The 17,058-nt window shown below is 42.6% G+C and overlaps 1 protein-coding gene across 1 annotated transcript in view; it reads right to left on the bottom strand.

The window, feature by feature from the left end:
- The window catches only part of kcnh8 (potassium voltage-gated channel, subfamily H (eag-related), member 8), a 533,200-nt gene that overhangs the window by 149,921 nt on the left and 366,221 nt on the right, over positions 1 to 17,058 (bottom strand). The window contains exon 9 of the mRNA XM_068011912.1: positions 5,252 to 5,451. Coding sequence (XP_067868013.1) covers positions 5,252 to 5,451 — 200 coding nt within the window. The remainder of the gene's footprint in view (positions 1 to 5,251; positions 5,452 to 17,058) is intronic.

The raw sequence follows: 17,058 nt of genomic DNA, 5'->3' as shown, positions 1-17,058 counted from the left end.
ATTCACTTTAACATATAGCAGCAGCAGATGGAGCAGCAGATGCAGTTTTCAAAAAATATAGCTTTCTCTTTGATTCAGGGCTGTATTGACCACAGCCATATGCACTTCAAGCATCTGTACTGTCCTACATCAACAGGAAGAGTCATTGCTCCATGTAATTCCAAATAGTCTACAAGCAGTCTATTCACCAGAGCTGGCAGGCAGCCATAAAGACAGGGCTAAATTGTGGCGAGTCGAAGAGACTTAGTAGTTGGCAGGAAAAAAGACAGAGGCGCAAGGGGAGAGCCAACTGTGCAACAGCCCCGACAAACAAATTTCTCTGCAGCACCTGTGGAAGAGCCTGTCACTCCAGAATTGGCCTTTATAGCCACTCCAGGCGCTGCTTCACAAACCACTGACCACCTCCAGGCACGTATCCATTGTCTCTCGAGATAAGGAGGCCCAAAAGAAAGAAAGAAAAAAGAAAGAACAAGCAGAAAATGATAATCAATACTTCCTGTATTTTCCACAATTCAGGTGTTTAATATCTTCCATATGTGACAGGAAGGCCATATCCTTGGCTTCTTGGAGACTTTTGAGTAAATTTTACAAACTAACATTCCTGACATGAAACTTCACCTGCTGAGAGTGCATATTGGAAATTCAGACAGGGAGGTCAAATCCTACAACACCCACTGACCTCTCTGCTGAATTCACTTCCAGTAGGTGCAGTTTTAAACAAGGAGCCCAAATAACCTCTTTTGTGTATGTACTGGAACTGTGGCTATTTACAGCTAAATAGTATCCAATGACAACAGAAGAACAGAGCGACCATGAAATGCATGGTTCGGCTACACAAATCATCAGGCAAATTCTTGCAGAGATTTAATTGTATAGACTGTTCCAAGGTGTGGGGGTGCTATCTAATATGATTTCCAAAATTAATGTGTGTTGTATTTGTTACATCACAATGGGTAGTGTCTCTCGATGGAAATGGCTGAAGAGATAAACAAATCTGAGGCAGATGAAGAAGCAGTCCAGCCCTCTGGAGAGTACTAGTTCTGAAAGTGACACTGACACATAAAATACTCATTGAAGACTCACGTCCATATCGGAGAATATGCTGTGACCTTATTTGTATAGTCCATAATCTTTTTGCCATGCTTAGCCGCCTTCACTTGGCTATCTCAATTTTTTGTTTAGTAAGTCCATAAAAAACCTGATTTGAACATGTAAAAGCCTTCTTTAATTAGTACAGCAGTGCAGGTGATTCAATAGTGTGCATTTCTTTGTGAATGAGTGAATTATTCAATAATTTGTACTTCCAAGTGAAACATTTACTGGGGAGGCAGTGGTGTAGTGCTAATTTCACTAGACTAGTAACGCAGAGCCCCAGGTTAATGCTCTGGGGACATGGGTTCGAATCCCACCATGGCAGATGGTGGAATTTGATTTTAATTAATACATCTGAAATTAAAAATCTAGTCTAGTGGTGATCATGAAACCATTGTCAATTGTTGTAAAAGCCCATCTGGTTCACTAATGTCCTTCAGAGAAGGAAATTTGCTGTCCTTACCTGGTCTGGCCTGCATGTGACTCCAGACGCAGAGCAATGTGATTCACTCTTAAATGCCCTCTGAAATGGCCTAGCAAGCCACTCAGTTATATCAAACTGCTACAAGGCCTAAGAAAAGGAATGAAACTGGACGGACCACCTGTCATCGACCTAGGCATCGGAAACGACAACGGCAAACCCAGCCCTGTCAACCCTGGCATGCCCTCCTGCATTCTTCATTGAACCAGGGTTGGTCTCCCAGATTGATGGTAATGGTAGAGTGGGGCATATGGTGGGCCATGAGGTTACAGATTGTGGTTGAATACAATTCTGCTGCTGTTTAATGGCCCACAGCGCCTCATGGATGCCCAGTTTTCAGTTGCTAGATTTGTTCAAAATCTATCCCATTTGTGTAACTTTGGAATTCTCTGCCTTAGAAGTTGGTGGAGGCGAGGTCATTGAATATTTTGAAGGCAGAGGATTCTTGCTGGGCAAGGGAATCAAAGGTTATCGGGCGTAGATAGGAGTGTGGAATTTAAGACACAAACAGGTCAGTCATGATCTTATTGAATGGTGGAGCAGGCAAGATGGGCCGAATGGCCTACTTCTGCTCCTAATTCGTATGTTCGTATGAGCCTTAGAAAAACGGGAGTAAATGGGAATTTGGAGAAAACTCTCCACTGGTTGGTGTCATACCAAGCACAAAGGAAGATGTTGTGGTTGTTGGAGGTCAATCATCTCAGTCCCAGGACATTACTGCAGGAGTTTCTCAGGGTAGTGTCCTAGGCCCAACCATCTTTAGCTGTTTCATCAATAACCTTCCCTCCATCATGAGGTCAGAAGTGGGGATGTTCGCTGATGATTGCACAATGGTCAGCACCATTCACGACTCCTCAGATACCGAAGCAGCCCATGTCCATATGCAGCAAGACCTGGACAACATCCAGACTTGGGCTGATAAGCGGCCAGTAACATTCGCACCACGGAGCTATATAAAATGCTAGTTAGGCCACAGCTGGAGTACTGTGTACAGTTCTGGTCACCACACTATAGGAAGGATGTGATTGCACTGGAGAGGGTGCAGAGGAGATTCACCAGGATGTTGCCTGGGCTGGAGCATTTCAGCTATGAAGAGAGACTGAAAAGGCTAAAGTTGTTTTCCTTGGAGCAGAGAAGGCTGAGGGGGGACATGATTGAGGTGTACAAGATTATGAAGTGCAGTGATAGGTTAGATAGGAGGAAACTTTTTCCCTTAGCGGAGGGGTCAAGAACCAGGCGACATAGATTTAGGGTAAGGGGCAGGAGGTTTAGGGGAGATTTGAGGAAACATTTTTTCACCCAGAGAGTGGTTGGAATCTGGAACGCGCTGCCTGAAGAGGTGGTGGAGGCAGGAACCCTCATGACATTTAAGAGGTATTTAGATGATCACTCGAAACGCCATAGTATAAAGGGCTACGGGCCAAGTGCAGGAATATGAGATTAGAATAGTTGGGTGCTGTATGGCTGGCACGGACACGATGGGCGGAAGTGCCTGTTTCTGTGGTGTATATCTCTATGACTCTATGACCACACAAGTGCAAGGCAATGACCATCTCAAACAAGAGAGAATCTAACCACCTCCCCTTGACGTTCAATGGCATTATCATCGCTGAATCTCCCACTATCAACATCTTGGGGGTTACCATTGACCAGAAACTGAACTGGACCAGCCACATAAAAGGCTGTGGCTACAACAGCAGGTCGGAGGCTGGGAATTCTGCGACAAGTAACTCACCTCCTGTCTCCCCAAAGCCTGTCCACCATCTATAAGGCACAAGCCAGGAGTGTGATGGAATACTCTCCACTTGCCTGGATGGATACAGCTCCAACAACACTAAAGAAGCTCGACACCATCCAGACAAAGCATCCCACTAGATTAGCATCCCATCCACCACCTTCAACATTCACTTCCTCTACCACCGATGCACAATGGCAGCAGTGTGTACCATCTACAAGATGCACTGCAGCAACTCACCAAGACTCCTTCGACAGCACCTTCCAAACCCGCGACCTCTAACACCTAGAAGGCCAAGGGCAGCAGATGCATGGGAATACCACCACCTGCAAGTTCCCCTCCAAGCCACACACCATCCTGACTTGGAACTATATCACCATTCTAAATCTGTCGCTGGGTCAAAATCCTGGAACTCCCTTCATAACAGCACTGTTGGTGTACCCACACCCCAAGGGCTGCAGCGGTTCAAGAATGCAGCTCACCACCACCTTTTCAAGGACAATCAGGGATGGGTAATAAATGCTCTCCTAACCAGCAATGCCTACATCCCCCGAACGAATAAAAAAAAATTAATAGAAGTAAGAGTTGTGAATGGCCTTGATGTGGCCTTGCTTGTTTCTTGACAGTGCCATAGCTATCTACCTTCCTATGCCAGTACTGATAGAGTCCCATTTTCACACCAGGAGTGTACTGTGATATACTCGTTACTTGCATGAGGTATTTCCTGTCACAGAAGCACAAGATGGCACACGCAAACTCTGCCATGTTTTTCATTTCAATGCTTTGGCGTCGAAGGGCCCCTTTCATGAAATGGCCATTGAAGGCCAAAGAAAAGTAAACTCAGTAATGAACAATGACCCTGTTCTAAGGAATAGGCCTTCCAGGAATAAAGGTTGTCATGTAGCACTCTCTTGAAGCACCCTTTGGAAATACAACCTACTGAATTATTAGTCCATGGAATCAGTGAAGCAGAATAACATAGAAACAGATGAAGAAAGTGAAAGAAACGTTGGAAAGAGCTAAATTATATCAGAAAGAAAGTAACAATAGCAGAGAGAAAATAACACAGACACAAGAAGGAATATAGACCAGAAAAATGGTAGCAATGGGAAGCAACAGAAGAGTTCACATGCTACACTACCAATAAATATAAAGAAAATTATGTTTCATCAATAAAGCAAGGAAATATTTTATTATTTATGAATGCTTTCCTGCTGTATGTGTACAAATGAAAATGTATGAAAAAAAATATAAGGTAGACACAAGGGATTAAGAGTGACATACAGGACATCACTCTACCTTCTTCTATGTATATGGCATAGGTGATTCCCAATTACCGAGCAGATATATGGATTGTGTGATGTGGAATTGACCCATTTACATCATGCAGGTTTCAGGTTCAATATCTGTTATGTATTGAGTTAGCTAGCCTCAACCAGGTTAATAATGTTGCGGGTACTCCAATTGACCTCAGGATCGCTATGATCAGAAGGGAGGGAGAAATCAGTCACTATTACTGTTGCTGATTAAAGTCCAATGACCCCTGCTGGAAATTAGACATCTGTGAACATTGAGCAAGGATAAAATTCAGATTGCCTGTGATACACAGTACACATGGGGCTGAATTTCTGCAAGGGAACCCTCATGGAAATTCACCCCCATAGTCTCTGCGGTCTTTTGTTTCCTTCCCATATGATACTCAGTAGGATACACATCAGTGAACCATATTGGTATTCAAATGCAAGATCTTCTGACTCCTGTCCAGAATGCAACTACCTGACAGTCCGAGGGGACAGGACGGTGGAAAAATCAGGAACCAATCACACAGAGAGAAAGATGTGGTTATGTTTAAAATATTCATAACTTTAAATTTCAAATTCATTTCCAGTAATATGTCAAAGTATTATTTCATGGTTGCAAATTTAAAATAAGAAGGAAAATACCTCATTAGCATCAATTCCATTATTGACAGACCATGTAGTCTGAAAATACTCCAGCATTCGCTGTTTTAGCTGCTTTGGCAGATGATGGACCCGAATGAAATCTTTTAGATCTTTAATTCTGTGGTGATACAGAGACCATCTGGAGTACATGCGCTGAATGATAGCAGTTACATTTCCAAAGACCAATGCGTGCATCAATGCTGACAGGAAAGAAAAACAAATGGTTAATAGACCATGAATAGCAATGAGCAATGTGGGTAAAATAGGTCAGTTTATGGGATTAAAAAAGCACATATTTTCATGGGTGAGTGGGCTAGTGGTTAAAAAACAGTTCCTCACATATCAGCGGCTGCAATCCCGATGGAGAACTGAACCAGCACATTAATGAATGAGAAGCATATCAGGGTTGTCATCAAGTTGATTGTTAGAAAATCTTACTGGGGTTAAAACTAGCAATTTAACTTGCCAACTTATAGCAAAAGAGTTCAGCTGAAAGCTTCCCATATTCTCATAGTAAAATGTTCATAAACTGATATCTGGCAAAATCAAAAAATGCTTACTGAACAAATGTAGTTGTGTTGCTATTATGCAATAATCTATAGTATTAAAATGTTGGGTCTGTAACACTACACAATTTGTAGTCAGCCTTCAATGTTACTGATTAGAGATGCTAGTGATTTGATTACGACAGACCAATCAGATCACTGGCTAAGGACTCCAAGCTGTTTTCAACCAAGAGATATGATAGTCTGTGCGAACCATGTTATTGTACTATTGCTCGAGTAATCACCAGGAACAAATCCTCATGTCACCTTATCAATTTGCAACCAATCCCCCACCTTCCCTCTTTTGTCATCTCTGACCCAGCCTCCCCAATCCCAGTCTTTCAGTGTCACCTGAATCCATATCAAATGCTACCACCTTCCCCACTTCATGCTGAGCTGGCTCCTTACTCCATTTTAGCTCCAAAGTAAGGTTTTATTCCCCACTTTCTTTCAACTAACTACATCTTCCCAACCTCAAGCCCCATTCCCTTGTTGAGGGCAGAAAAACAATTAAGTTCCAGCCTCCAGGTCTCAAAGATAATTTTATCTGCTATCAGAAATCTGTATGCTTGAGGCATAAGAACATAAGTGGCAGCATGAGTAGGTCATTTGGCCCTTTCAGCCTGCTTCTCCATTCATTAAGATCATGGCTAACCTTCTACCTCAACTCCACCTTCCTGCACTATCCCATATCCCTTAATACTCAAAATTCTATCGACCTCTATCTTGAATATACTCAGTGACTGAGCATCCACAGCCCTCTGGGGTAGAGAATTCCGAAGAGTCACAACCTTTCTCCTCATCTCAGTCCTAAAAGGCCAACCCTTTATTCTGAGACTGTGACCCTGTATCCTAGATTCCTCAGCCAGGGGAATATTTTTTCAGCATCTACCCTGTCAAGCCCCTTAAGAATTTTATATGAAGTTTAAATTAGAATTAGAATTAGAACTAGAACATTACAGCACAGTACAGGCCCTTCGGCCCTCGATGTTGCGCCGACCTGTGAAACCATCTGACCTACACTATTCCATTTTCATCCATATGTCTATCCAATGACCACTTAAATGCCCTTAAAGTTGGCGAATCCACTACTGCTGCAGGCAGGGCGTTCCACGCCCTTACTACTCTCTGAGTAAAGAAACTACCTCTCACATCTGTCCTATATCTATCACCCCTCAACTTGAAGCTATGTCCCCTCGTGTTTGCCATCACCATCCGAGGAAAAAGACGCTCATTATCCACCCTATCTAACCCTCTGATTATCTTATATGTCTCTATTAAGTCACCTCTCCTCCTCCTTCTCTCCAACAAAAACAACCTCAAGTCCCTCAGCCTTTCCTTGTAAGACCTTCCCTTCATACCAGGCAACATCCTAGTAAATCTCCTCTGCACCCTTTCCATAGCTTCCACATCCTTCCTATAATGCGGTGACCAGAACTGCACGCAATACTCCAGGTGCGGTCTCACCAGAGTTTTGTACAGCTGCAGCATGACCTCGTGGCTCCGAAACTCGATCCCCCTACTAATAAAAGCTAACACACCATATGCCTTCTTAACAGCCCTATTAACCTGGGTAGCAAACTTCAGGGATTTATGCACCTGGACACCAAGATCTCTCTGTTCATCTACACTACCAAGAATCTTCCCATTAGCCCAGTACTCTGCATTCCTGTTACTCCTTCCAAAGTGAATCACCTCACACTTTTCCGCATTAAACTCCATTTGCCATCTCTCAGCCCAGCTCTGCAGCCTATCTATGTCCCTCTGTATCCTACAACATCCTTCGGCACTATCCACAACTCCACCGACCTTCGTGTCATCCGCAAATTTACTAACCCACCCTTCTACACCCTCTTCCAGGTCATTTATAAAAATGACAAACAGCAGTGGCCCCGAAACAGATCCTTGCGGTACACCACTAGGAACTAAACTCCAGGATGAACATTTGCCATCAACCACCACCCTCTGTCTTCTTTCAGCTAGCCAATTTCTGATCCAAAGCTCTAAATCACCTTCAACCCCATACTTCCGTATTTTCTGCAATAGCCTACCGTGGGGAACCTTATCAAACGCCTTACTGAAATCCATATACACCACATCCACTGCTTTACCCTCATCCACCTGTTTGGTCACCTTCTCGAAAAACTCAATAAGGTTTGTGAGGCACGACCTACCCGTCACAAAACCGTGCTGACTATCTCTAATGAACTTATTCTTTTCAAGATGATTATAAATCCTGTCTCTTATAACCTTTTCCAACATTTTACCCACAACCGAAGTAAGGCTCACAGGTCTATAATTACCAGGGCTGTCTCTACTCCCCTTCTTGAACAAGGGGACAACATTTGCTATCCTCCAGTCTTCCGGCACTATTCCTGTCGACAATGACGACATAAAGATCAAGGACAAAGGCTCTGCAATCTCCTCCCTAGCTTCCCAGAGAATCCTAGGGTAAATCCCATCTGGCCCAGGGGACTTATCTATTTTCACACTTTCCAAAATTGCTAACACCTCCTCCTTGTGAACCTCAATCCCATCTAGCCTAGTAGCCTGAATCACACAGTGGCGCAGTGGTTAGCACCGCAGCCTCACAGCTCCAGGGACCTGGGTTCGATTCTGGGTACTGCCTGTGCGGAGTTTGCAAGTTCTCCCTGTGTCTGCGTGGGTTTCCTCCGGGTGCTCCGGTTTCCTCCCACATGCCAAAGACTTGCAGGTTGATAGGTTAATTGGCCATTATAAAATTGCCCCTAGTATAGGTAGGTGGTAGGGAAATATATAGGGACAGGTGGGGATGTGGTAGGAATATGGGATTAGTATAAATGGGTGGTTGATGGTCGGCACAGACTCGGTGGGCCGAAGGGCCTGTTTCAGTGCTAAAAGTATTTCTAAACTAAAAGTATTCTCCTCAAAAACATTTTCTTTCTCTACTGTAAATACTGACGAAAAATATTCATTTAATACTTCCCCTATCTCCTCTGATTCCACACACAACTTCCCACTACTATCCTTGATTGGCCCTAATCTAACTCTAGTCATTCTTTTATTCCTGATATACCTATAGAAAGCCTTAGGGTTTTCCCTGATCCTATCCGCCAATGACTTCTCGTGTCCTCTCCTTGCTCTTCTTAGCTCTCCCTTTAGATCCTTCCTGGCTAGCTTGTAGCTCTCAAGCGCCCTAACTGAGCCTTCACGTCTCATCCTAACATAAGCCTTCTTCTTCCTCTTGACAAGCGCTTCAACTTCTTTAGTAAACCACGGCTCCCTCGCTCGACAACTTCCTCCCTGCCTCACAGGTACATATTTATCAAGGACACGCAGTAGTTGCTCCTTGAATAAGCTCCACATTTCGATTGTTCCCATCCCCTGCAGTTTCCTTCCCCATCCTACGCATCCTAAATCTTGCCTAATCGCATCATAATTTCCTTTCCCCCAGCTATAATTTTTGCCCTGCGGTATATACCTGTCCCTGCCCATCGCTAAGGTAAACCTAACCGAATTGTGATCACTATCATCAAAGTGCTCACCTACATCTAAATCTAACACCTGGCCGGGTTCATTACCCAGTACCAAATCCAATGTGGCATCGCCCCTGGTTGGCCTGTCTACATACTGTGTCAGAAAACCCTCCTGCACACACTGGACAAAAACTGACCCATCTAAAGTACTCGAACTATAGTATTTCCAGTCGATATTTGGAAAGTTAAAGTCCCCCATAACAACTACCCTGTTACTCTCGCCCCTGTCGAGAATCATCTTCGCTATCCTTTCCTCTACATCTCTGGAACTATTCGGAGGTCTATAAAAGACTCCCAACAGGGTAACCTCACCTCTCCTGTTTCTAACCTCGGCCCATACTACCTCAGTAGACGAGTCCTCAAACGTCCTTTCTGTCGCTGTAATACTCTCCTTGATTAACAATGCCACACCCCCCCCCCCTCTTTTACCATCTTCTCTGTTCTTACTGAAACATCTAAATCCCGGAACCTGCAACAACCATTCCTGCCCCTGCTCTACCCATGTCTCCGAAATCTACATCGAGATCCCAGGTACCAACCCATGCTGCAAGCTCACCCACCTTTGATCACCTTTCATTCTTCTAAACTCCAGGGAATATAGGCCTAGTCTATTCAATCTCTCCTCATAGGACAATCCCCTCATCCCACAAACCAGTCTAGTGCACCTTTGTTGCATTCCCTCTAGGACTGGTATGTCCTTCCATAGGTAAAGAGACCAAGACTGCACACAGGACTCCAGACATGGCCTCACCAATGTCCTGTATAATTGTGGTAAGACTTCTTTTACTCATATGCCAATCCCTTTGTAACAAAAGCTAACATAGCATTTGCCTTCCTAATTGTTTCCTGAACCTGCATATTAACTTCCTCTAATTCATGTACAATGACAACAAGGCCCCTCTTAATGCAAACATTTCCCAGTCTCTCACCATTCAAAAAATATTCTGCTTTTTATTTTTCCTACCAGAGTGGATATCTTCACACTTTTCCATGTTGTATTCCATTTGCCATGTTCTTGCCCACTCACCCAACCTGTCTATATCCCTCTGCAGCCTCTTTGCGTCCTCCTCACTGCTTACTTTCCCGCCTAACTTTGTATCATCTGCAAACCTGGATACTTTACACTCAATCCCCTCATCTAAGTCATTAATATAGATCATAAATATCGGATGCCCAAGTACTGATTCTTGTGTCATCCCGATAATTACAGCCGGCTATCCGAAAATGTCTCACTTATTCCTACTCTCTGATTTCTGTTGATTAACCAATCCTCAATCCAAGCTAATATATTACCCCCATTCCCATGAAACCTAATTTTGTGTAATAACCTTTTGTGTGGCACCGTATCGAATACTTTTTGAAAATCCAAATACACTACATTTACTGGTTCCCCCTTATGCATCTTACTGGTAACATCCTCAAAAAACTCTAACAGACTTGTCAAATAGAATTTCCCTTTCGTAAAACCTTGTTGACTCTGTTTAATCATATTATAATTTCCTAAGAGCCCTGTTACCATGTCCATAATAATAGATTCTAGCATTTTGCCTCGTACTGCTATTAGGCTAACTGCCTTATTTTTCCTCATTTTCTCTAGTTCTCCTTTCATAAATAGTGGGGTTATGTTTGCTACCTCCCTATCCTTGGGAAATGTTTGAGAATCTAACGAATTCTGGAAGATCAAAACCAATGTATCTATCATCTCTTTTAAAACCCTTGGATGCAGGTCATCAGATTCTGGGGATTTGTCGCCACTTAGTCCCATTAAATTTTCCAGAATTATTTCTTATACTTGTTTCTTTAAGTTCCTCATTCTCGTTAGATCCTAGGCTCCCCATTATTTCTGTAATATTTTTTACATCTTCTACTGTGAAGACAAATATAAAGTATTTGTTTAATGTCTCTGCCACCTCCTTATTCCTGATTATAATTTTACCTGTCTCTGCTGCTAATGGGTCCACGTTTACTTTCACTAATCTCTTCCTATTCATATACCTATAAAAATGTTTACAATCTGTTTTTATGTCTCTTGCTAGTCTACTCTCATATTCCCTTTTCTCTTTCCTTACCAATTTCTCGGTCCTCCTTTGCTGAATTCTAAAATCCTCCCAATCCTCAGGCCTTCTACTTTTTTGGCAACATTATAAGCCTCTTCGTTTGATCTAATACTAGCTTTAACTCCCCTTGTTAGCCATGGTTGGACCATCTTTTCTGAGGAGTTTTTGTGCCTTAAAGGAATGCATATTTGTTGCAAATTATGTATTAATTCTTTAAATGCTAGCCATTGCTTGGCTACCATCATTATCTTTTAATATAGCTTTCCAATCTGCCTTAGCCAATTCACTCCTCATACCTATGTAATTTGCCTTGTTTAAATTTTTTAAAAACCCTAGTTTCGGACATAAACACTTTCAAACTCAATACACAATTCTATCATATTATGGTCACTCTTCCCATGAGGCCCGTTTACCTCACAGTTATTAATTAACCCTTTCTCATTGCACAATACTAGATCTAAAATAGCCTATTCCCTAATTGGTACCTCGACATACTGATCTAGAAAACTACCTTGTATATATTCCATGAATTCATTTTTTACTCTATTACTGCAAATTCGGTTTGCCCAGTCTATATGAAGGTTAAAGTGACCATAATTATTGTATTACTCTTATTACATGTGCCTTTAATTTCCTTATTTATACTAGTCATAGACATAGAGTCATAGTCATAAAGTTATAAGGGCACAGAAGAAGGTGTTACGGTCAAGTGAGGAAGGGTTGAAGGACTTCCCTCTTTTCCCTCTCCTTGTTTGACCACAGTAGGTTTAATTCTTTCTTAAAGTGGATGTATTCGCCAATTCAGTAGGTGTTTGATATTTACTTGCTATGACCACAACAAGAACCAATTGGACAAGTTTTCTTGAGTTGACAAAGAAAGAGATTAACTTTATTGTACCTAAACCGAACTAATAAGGTTATAAACAGTGCACCAACTTTCAGTTTTATACACACACTAGAGGTTTACACACACACAAATAGATTACAGAGTGGGGAAAGGTAAATTGGTTGAGTTAAAGTCCATAAAAAAGCTATACATTCTATAGAGTTTGGTGATTCAGCTGGCTTCTCGCTGAATTCAGTGGTGCTGAGGCTTTTAGTTTGAAGAGGTAGATGACTGGTTTGGTAGGTCCCTTTGGAGACAGTGATGTGGATGATTTATCCAACAGGGTTTCTGATTGTAGCCAGAGTATGCAAAAGTGATCAGTCAACAAGTAGGATTTGAAAGCTTTCAAGCAGTAATGGAGAGAGAGAGAGAGAGAGAGGGAGAGGGACCCCCACTTAGGGTCTGTTCATGCCAGAATCCAGTTGCTTCTCCTCTGCTGCAGAAAAAAACCCAGCTTAAAAATCACAGATGGGGAGTGGCTTGTCACATGACAGTCACTCACTCATTCAAACATAACAGTTAGCAGTATTTCTTCCTCTTGTTGAAAGAAAGAGAACTAGCAGTTCCCTTAAACTTCCTGGGTTTTGGTTCTTACTGGGTTTTAGCAGACATTTTGTCTCTCTCTTCACAGTCCTTTGCAATGTAGGATACAGTGTAGCAAACTAGGTGATCATCTTAAGAACGGATGACTTTTAAAAAATACAAATTCAGATATCCAGCCAATGGAACAAAGAAAATTATCATTCAACAAAACACATTAGCATAACAAAGGCCATTTGGCCTATTGAATCCATGCCAGCTCTCTGTAGAGCAATCCAATCAGTCCCGTTCCCAGGTTCTCTCCCCATAGCCCTGTAAGTTTATTTCACTCAAGTGCTCATCCAATTTCCTTTTGAAATCATTCATTGTCTCTGCTTCCACCATCCTTGGAGGCAGCGAGATCCAGGTCATTGCCATTTGCTGCATAAAAAAGTTCTTCCTCACATCTCCCCTGCATCTTTTGCCCTAAACCTTAAATCTGTGCCCTCTAGTCCTTATACCATCAGCCATTGGGAAACAGCTTTTCTTTATCTACCCTATCCAAACTGGGAAGAATCTTGTACACCTCTATCAAATCTCTCTCAATCTCCTTTGTTCCAAGGAGAACAACCTCAGCTTCGCCAATCTAACCTTGTAATTAAAATCCCTCATTTGTAGAACCATTCTGGTAAATCTTCTCTGCACCCTCTCAAGGATCCTCACATTCTTCCTAAAGTGTGGTGACCAGAACTGGATGCAGTACTCTAGGTGTGGCCTAACCAGAGCTGTCTAAAGGTTCAGCTTAACTTCCCTGCTTTGTACTCAATACCTCTATTTATGAAGCCCAAGATCCCATATGTTTTGCTAACTACTCTCTCAATCTGTCCTGCTACCTTCAAAGATCTATGCACATGAATCTCCAGGTCCCTCTTTCCCTGTACACTCTTTAGAACCGTAGCATTTAGTCTCTATTGCCTCTCCCTATCCCTTTTGCCAAAATGCATCACCTTACACTTCTCTGCATTAAATTTCATCTGCCACTTGTCTGCTCATTCTGCTAGCCTATCTATGTCCTATTGCAGTCAATCATCCCCACTATATGCCATACCTCCAAGTTTGGTATCATCAGCAAATTTTGAAATTTTACTCTGTATTCCAATATCCAAGTCATTTATATAAATAAAAAAAGCAGTAGTCCTAGCATTGAACTTTGGGGAACACCACTGTCTGCCATTCTCCAGTCTGAAAAATAACAATTTAACTGTGACTCACTGTTTTCTGACCTTAAGCCAATTTTTATCCAAGCTGACACTGTGAGCTGGATTTTACCAAGCTCTCGACGTCGGGAACCCACGGCGGGGGGCTATTTAAAGTTCAGCCAGTGCCTTTAGCTTTAACATTTTTCTAATTTTCCCTGATGTCACCTTAGTCACTAATGCCCTATTACCTTTGTTACTCCCACTGCCCCTTCCTGACCCACTCGGCTTGTTTTTTATGCAAAATGCCACTCTGCTCTAGAGCCTTGACATTTCCCTTGCTGCTTTTTAAATTGCCTTTTCCTGAATCCTCCCAGCCCACCTTTATTCATTTAAAGCCCTACTTACTGCTCTAATTATTTGATTCACCAGGACACTGGTGCCAGCTGGGTTTAAGTGGAGCCCGTCTCAATGGACCAGCTCCCTCTTTCCCCAGTACTGGTGCAGTGGTCCCTGAAGCAAAACCCCTGCCTCACAACCAGTCCTTCAGCCACACAGTTAACCTTCTAATCTGTTTAACTTGATGCCAATTAGTGCATGCATGGCTTAGGTATTAATTCAGAGATTATTAGTTTTGAGGGCCTGCATTTTCATTTAGACCTAGCTCCTCAAACTCTTAGCTGAGCATCATTCCTGGTTCTACCTATGTCGGCAGTATCCACAAGAGGTGAGAGTAAGAGATAGTGTAAGACATAAAAAAATGAGACATAAGAGAGAAAGCAAGAGAAACCCCAAGAAATATACCAAATACCAGGCATACAGAAGGAGGGAAAGAAAGATATACAGAAAGAGAAACAAAAATTGATTGAGAAAAATGTAGTAGACAAACACAAATCACTTTGATGATATAACAAAATGAATGAGTTTGATTGAGCAGAGAGCAAATTACAGAAAAAAATACGTTTAAAAAAAAAAGAACAATTTTGAGATGAGACCAATGAATATTAATCAAAACTAAACATCATTTGGTGTAGGACTGAACTTTACTCACCACAGAGGTTAATTTTTAGTCTCTGGCCTGTGCTAATTTAACTGACTTCAGCTGGGTTCACCATTGACCATTGTTATAAAATTTACTGTCCATGAAATTGGGCTCCATAGCACTGCTGGTACCAGTGATATGGAAGCTCCAAACTCAAAAAATGGGGACAGAACCCTTCTGGCCACTTCTGGCATGGTCTACGCAGTGTGCCCTGACTGACAGGGCGCTAGCACAGGCGTGCAGTGTGTATGTTGGAAGCTTGCAGCGTTGGAAAATTGGCATGTCAACAGCCTTTATCACTGGTTTGGTTCACAATCTGCCTTTTTGCACCTTGCAGGTTCAGTTAACACCCTCTTTTAATCATGCCCAACTGAACTACGTTTAGCTGCATGAGGAACCCCCACTAGTGCTAGTTATACTTCCAGGCGATGCACTTTCGACTTATTTTTGCTGGTGCAGTTAGTTACTGTGTCCTGTGTTATTGGAGGAGTTTTGTAAACTTTCTGAACTTTCAAATGCTGGATCTTGACAAGAAGGTCAAAGGAGTTGGTTGGCCTGTCAGGAGAATGTCTGCTTCAGTAATGATTCAATAGCTACAACACTCTTGGGCTTCAGCATGATTTGAATATGGAGCACAGGCAGCAGAAAGGGGAAGCAGATCTGGAGGGAGGATCAGGAGGGCCGTCTATAGAAGTCCCTACTCACCAAGGGTCTTTAAGGAGAACTTCTCCTACCGCCACCTCACATAGGAACAGTGCCTGAAGTTTCTACGTTTCACTAAGGAGTTGGTTACTGAACTGTGGCACATCCTGCAACCCAACCTGCAGCCTCACTGTGCTGCTGGTGGCTGTTAATTTATGTGACACGGATCCTTCCAGGCAGGAGCAGCTGACATTAGCATCGTCTCACTGTCCATTGCTGTATTAGGGAGGTGACAGGCGCTTTATATAGAAGGGGCTTCATCATCTTCTCACTCACCAGAGAGAAGCACATTTATAGATGTGGTGATCCTGCAGCTTAGGAGTATGCAGGGAGAAAGGGAATGGGTGACTGCCAGGCAGCCAAGAAGAAACAGGTAGATAGTGCAGAAGGCCCCTGAGTGTGTTTCACTGTCCAACCAGTTGCTGTTGACATAATGATTTGCTCACTCTGCAAGTTTTTCAGACTGGAGGAAGGTTTGTGGTAGAGTTCTCCAAGGGTCGGTGTTAGGACCCTTGCTCTTCTTGATTTATATTAATGACCTAGACCCTGGTGTACAGGGCATAATTTCAAAATTTTCAGATGATACAAAACTTGGAAACAGTGTGAACAGTGAGAAGGGTAGTGTAGAAGTTCAAAAGGACATAGACAGGTTGGTGGAATGGGCAGACAAGCGGCAGATGAAATTTAATGCAGAGAAGTGTGAAATGATTCATTTTGATAGGAAGAACACAGAGAGACAATTTAAAATAAAGGGTACAATTCAAAAGGGAGTGCAGAAGCAGAGGGACCTGGGTGTATATGTGCATAAATCATTGAAGGTGGCAGGACAGGTTGAGAGAGCAGTTAATAGAGCATATAGCATCCTAGGTTTCATTAATAGGGGCATAGAGTACAAAAGCAAGGAAGTTATGTTAAACTTGTATGGAACATTGCTTCGGCCTCAACTGGAGTATTGCGTCCAGTTCTGGGCACCACACTTTAGGAAAGATGTGCAGGTATTGGAGAGAGTGCAGAAAAGGTTCACGAGAATGGGTCCAGGGATGAGGAACTTCAGTTACATGGATAGATTGGAGAAGTTGCTTTGGAGAAGAGAATTTTGAGAGGAGATTTGATAGAGGTATTCAAAATCACGAGGGTCTGGACAGGGTAGATAGGGAAAAACTGTTCCCATTGGTGGAGGGATCGAGAACAAGACTGCACAGATTTAAGGTAATTGGCAAAAGAAGCAATAGTGACATGAGGAAAAACTTTTTCACGCAGCGAGTGGTTAGGATCTGGAATGCACTGCCTGAGAGTGTGGTGGAGCTGGGTCCAATCAAGGCATTCAAGAGGGAATTGGATTGTT

The sequence above is a fragment of the Heterodontus francisci genome, chromosome 2, assembly GCF_036365525.1.
Source record: "Heterodontus francisci isolate sHetFra1 chromosome 2, sHetFra1.hap1, whole genome shotgun sequence".
Lineage (NCBI taxonomy): Eukaryota > Metazoa > Chordata > Chondrichthyes > Heterodontiformes > Heterodontidae > Heterodontus > Heterodontus francisci.
This window is presented reverse-complemented; position numbering and strand designations above follow the sequence as displayed.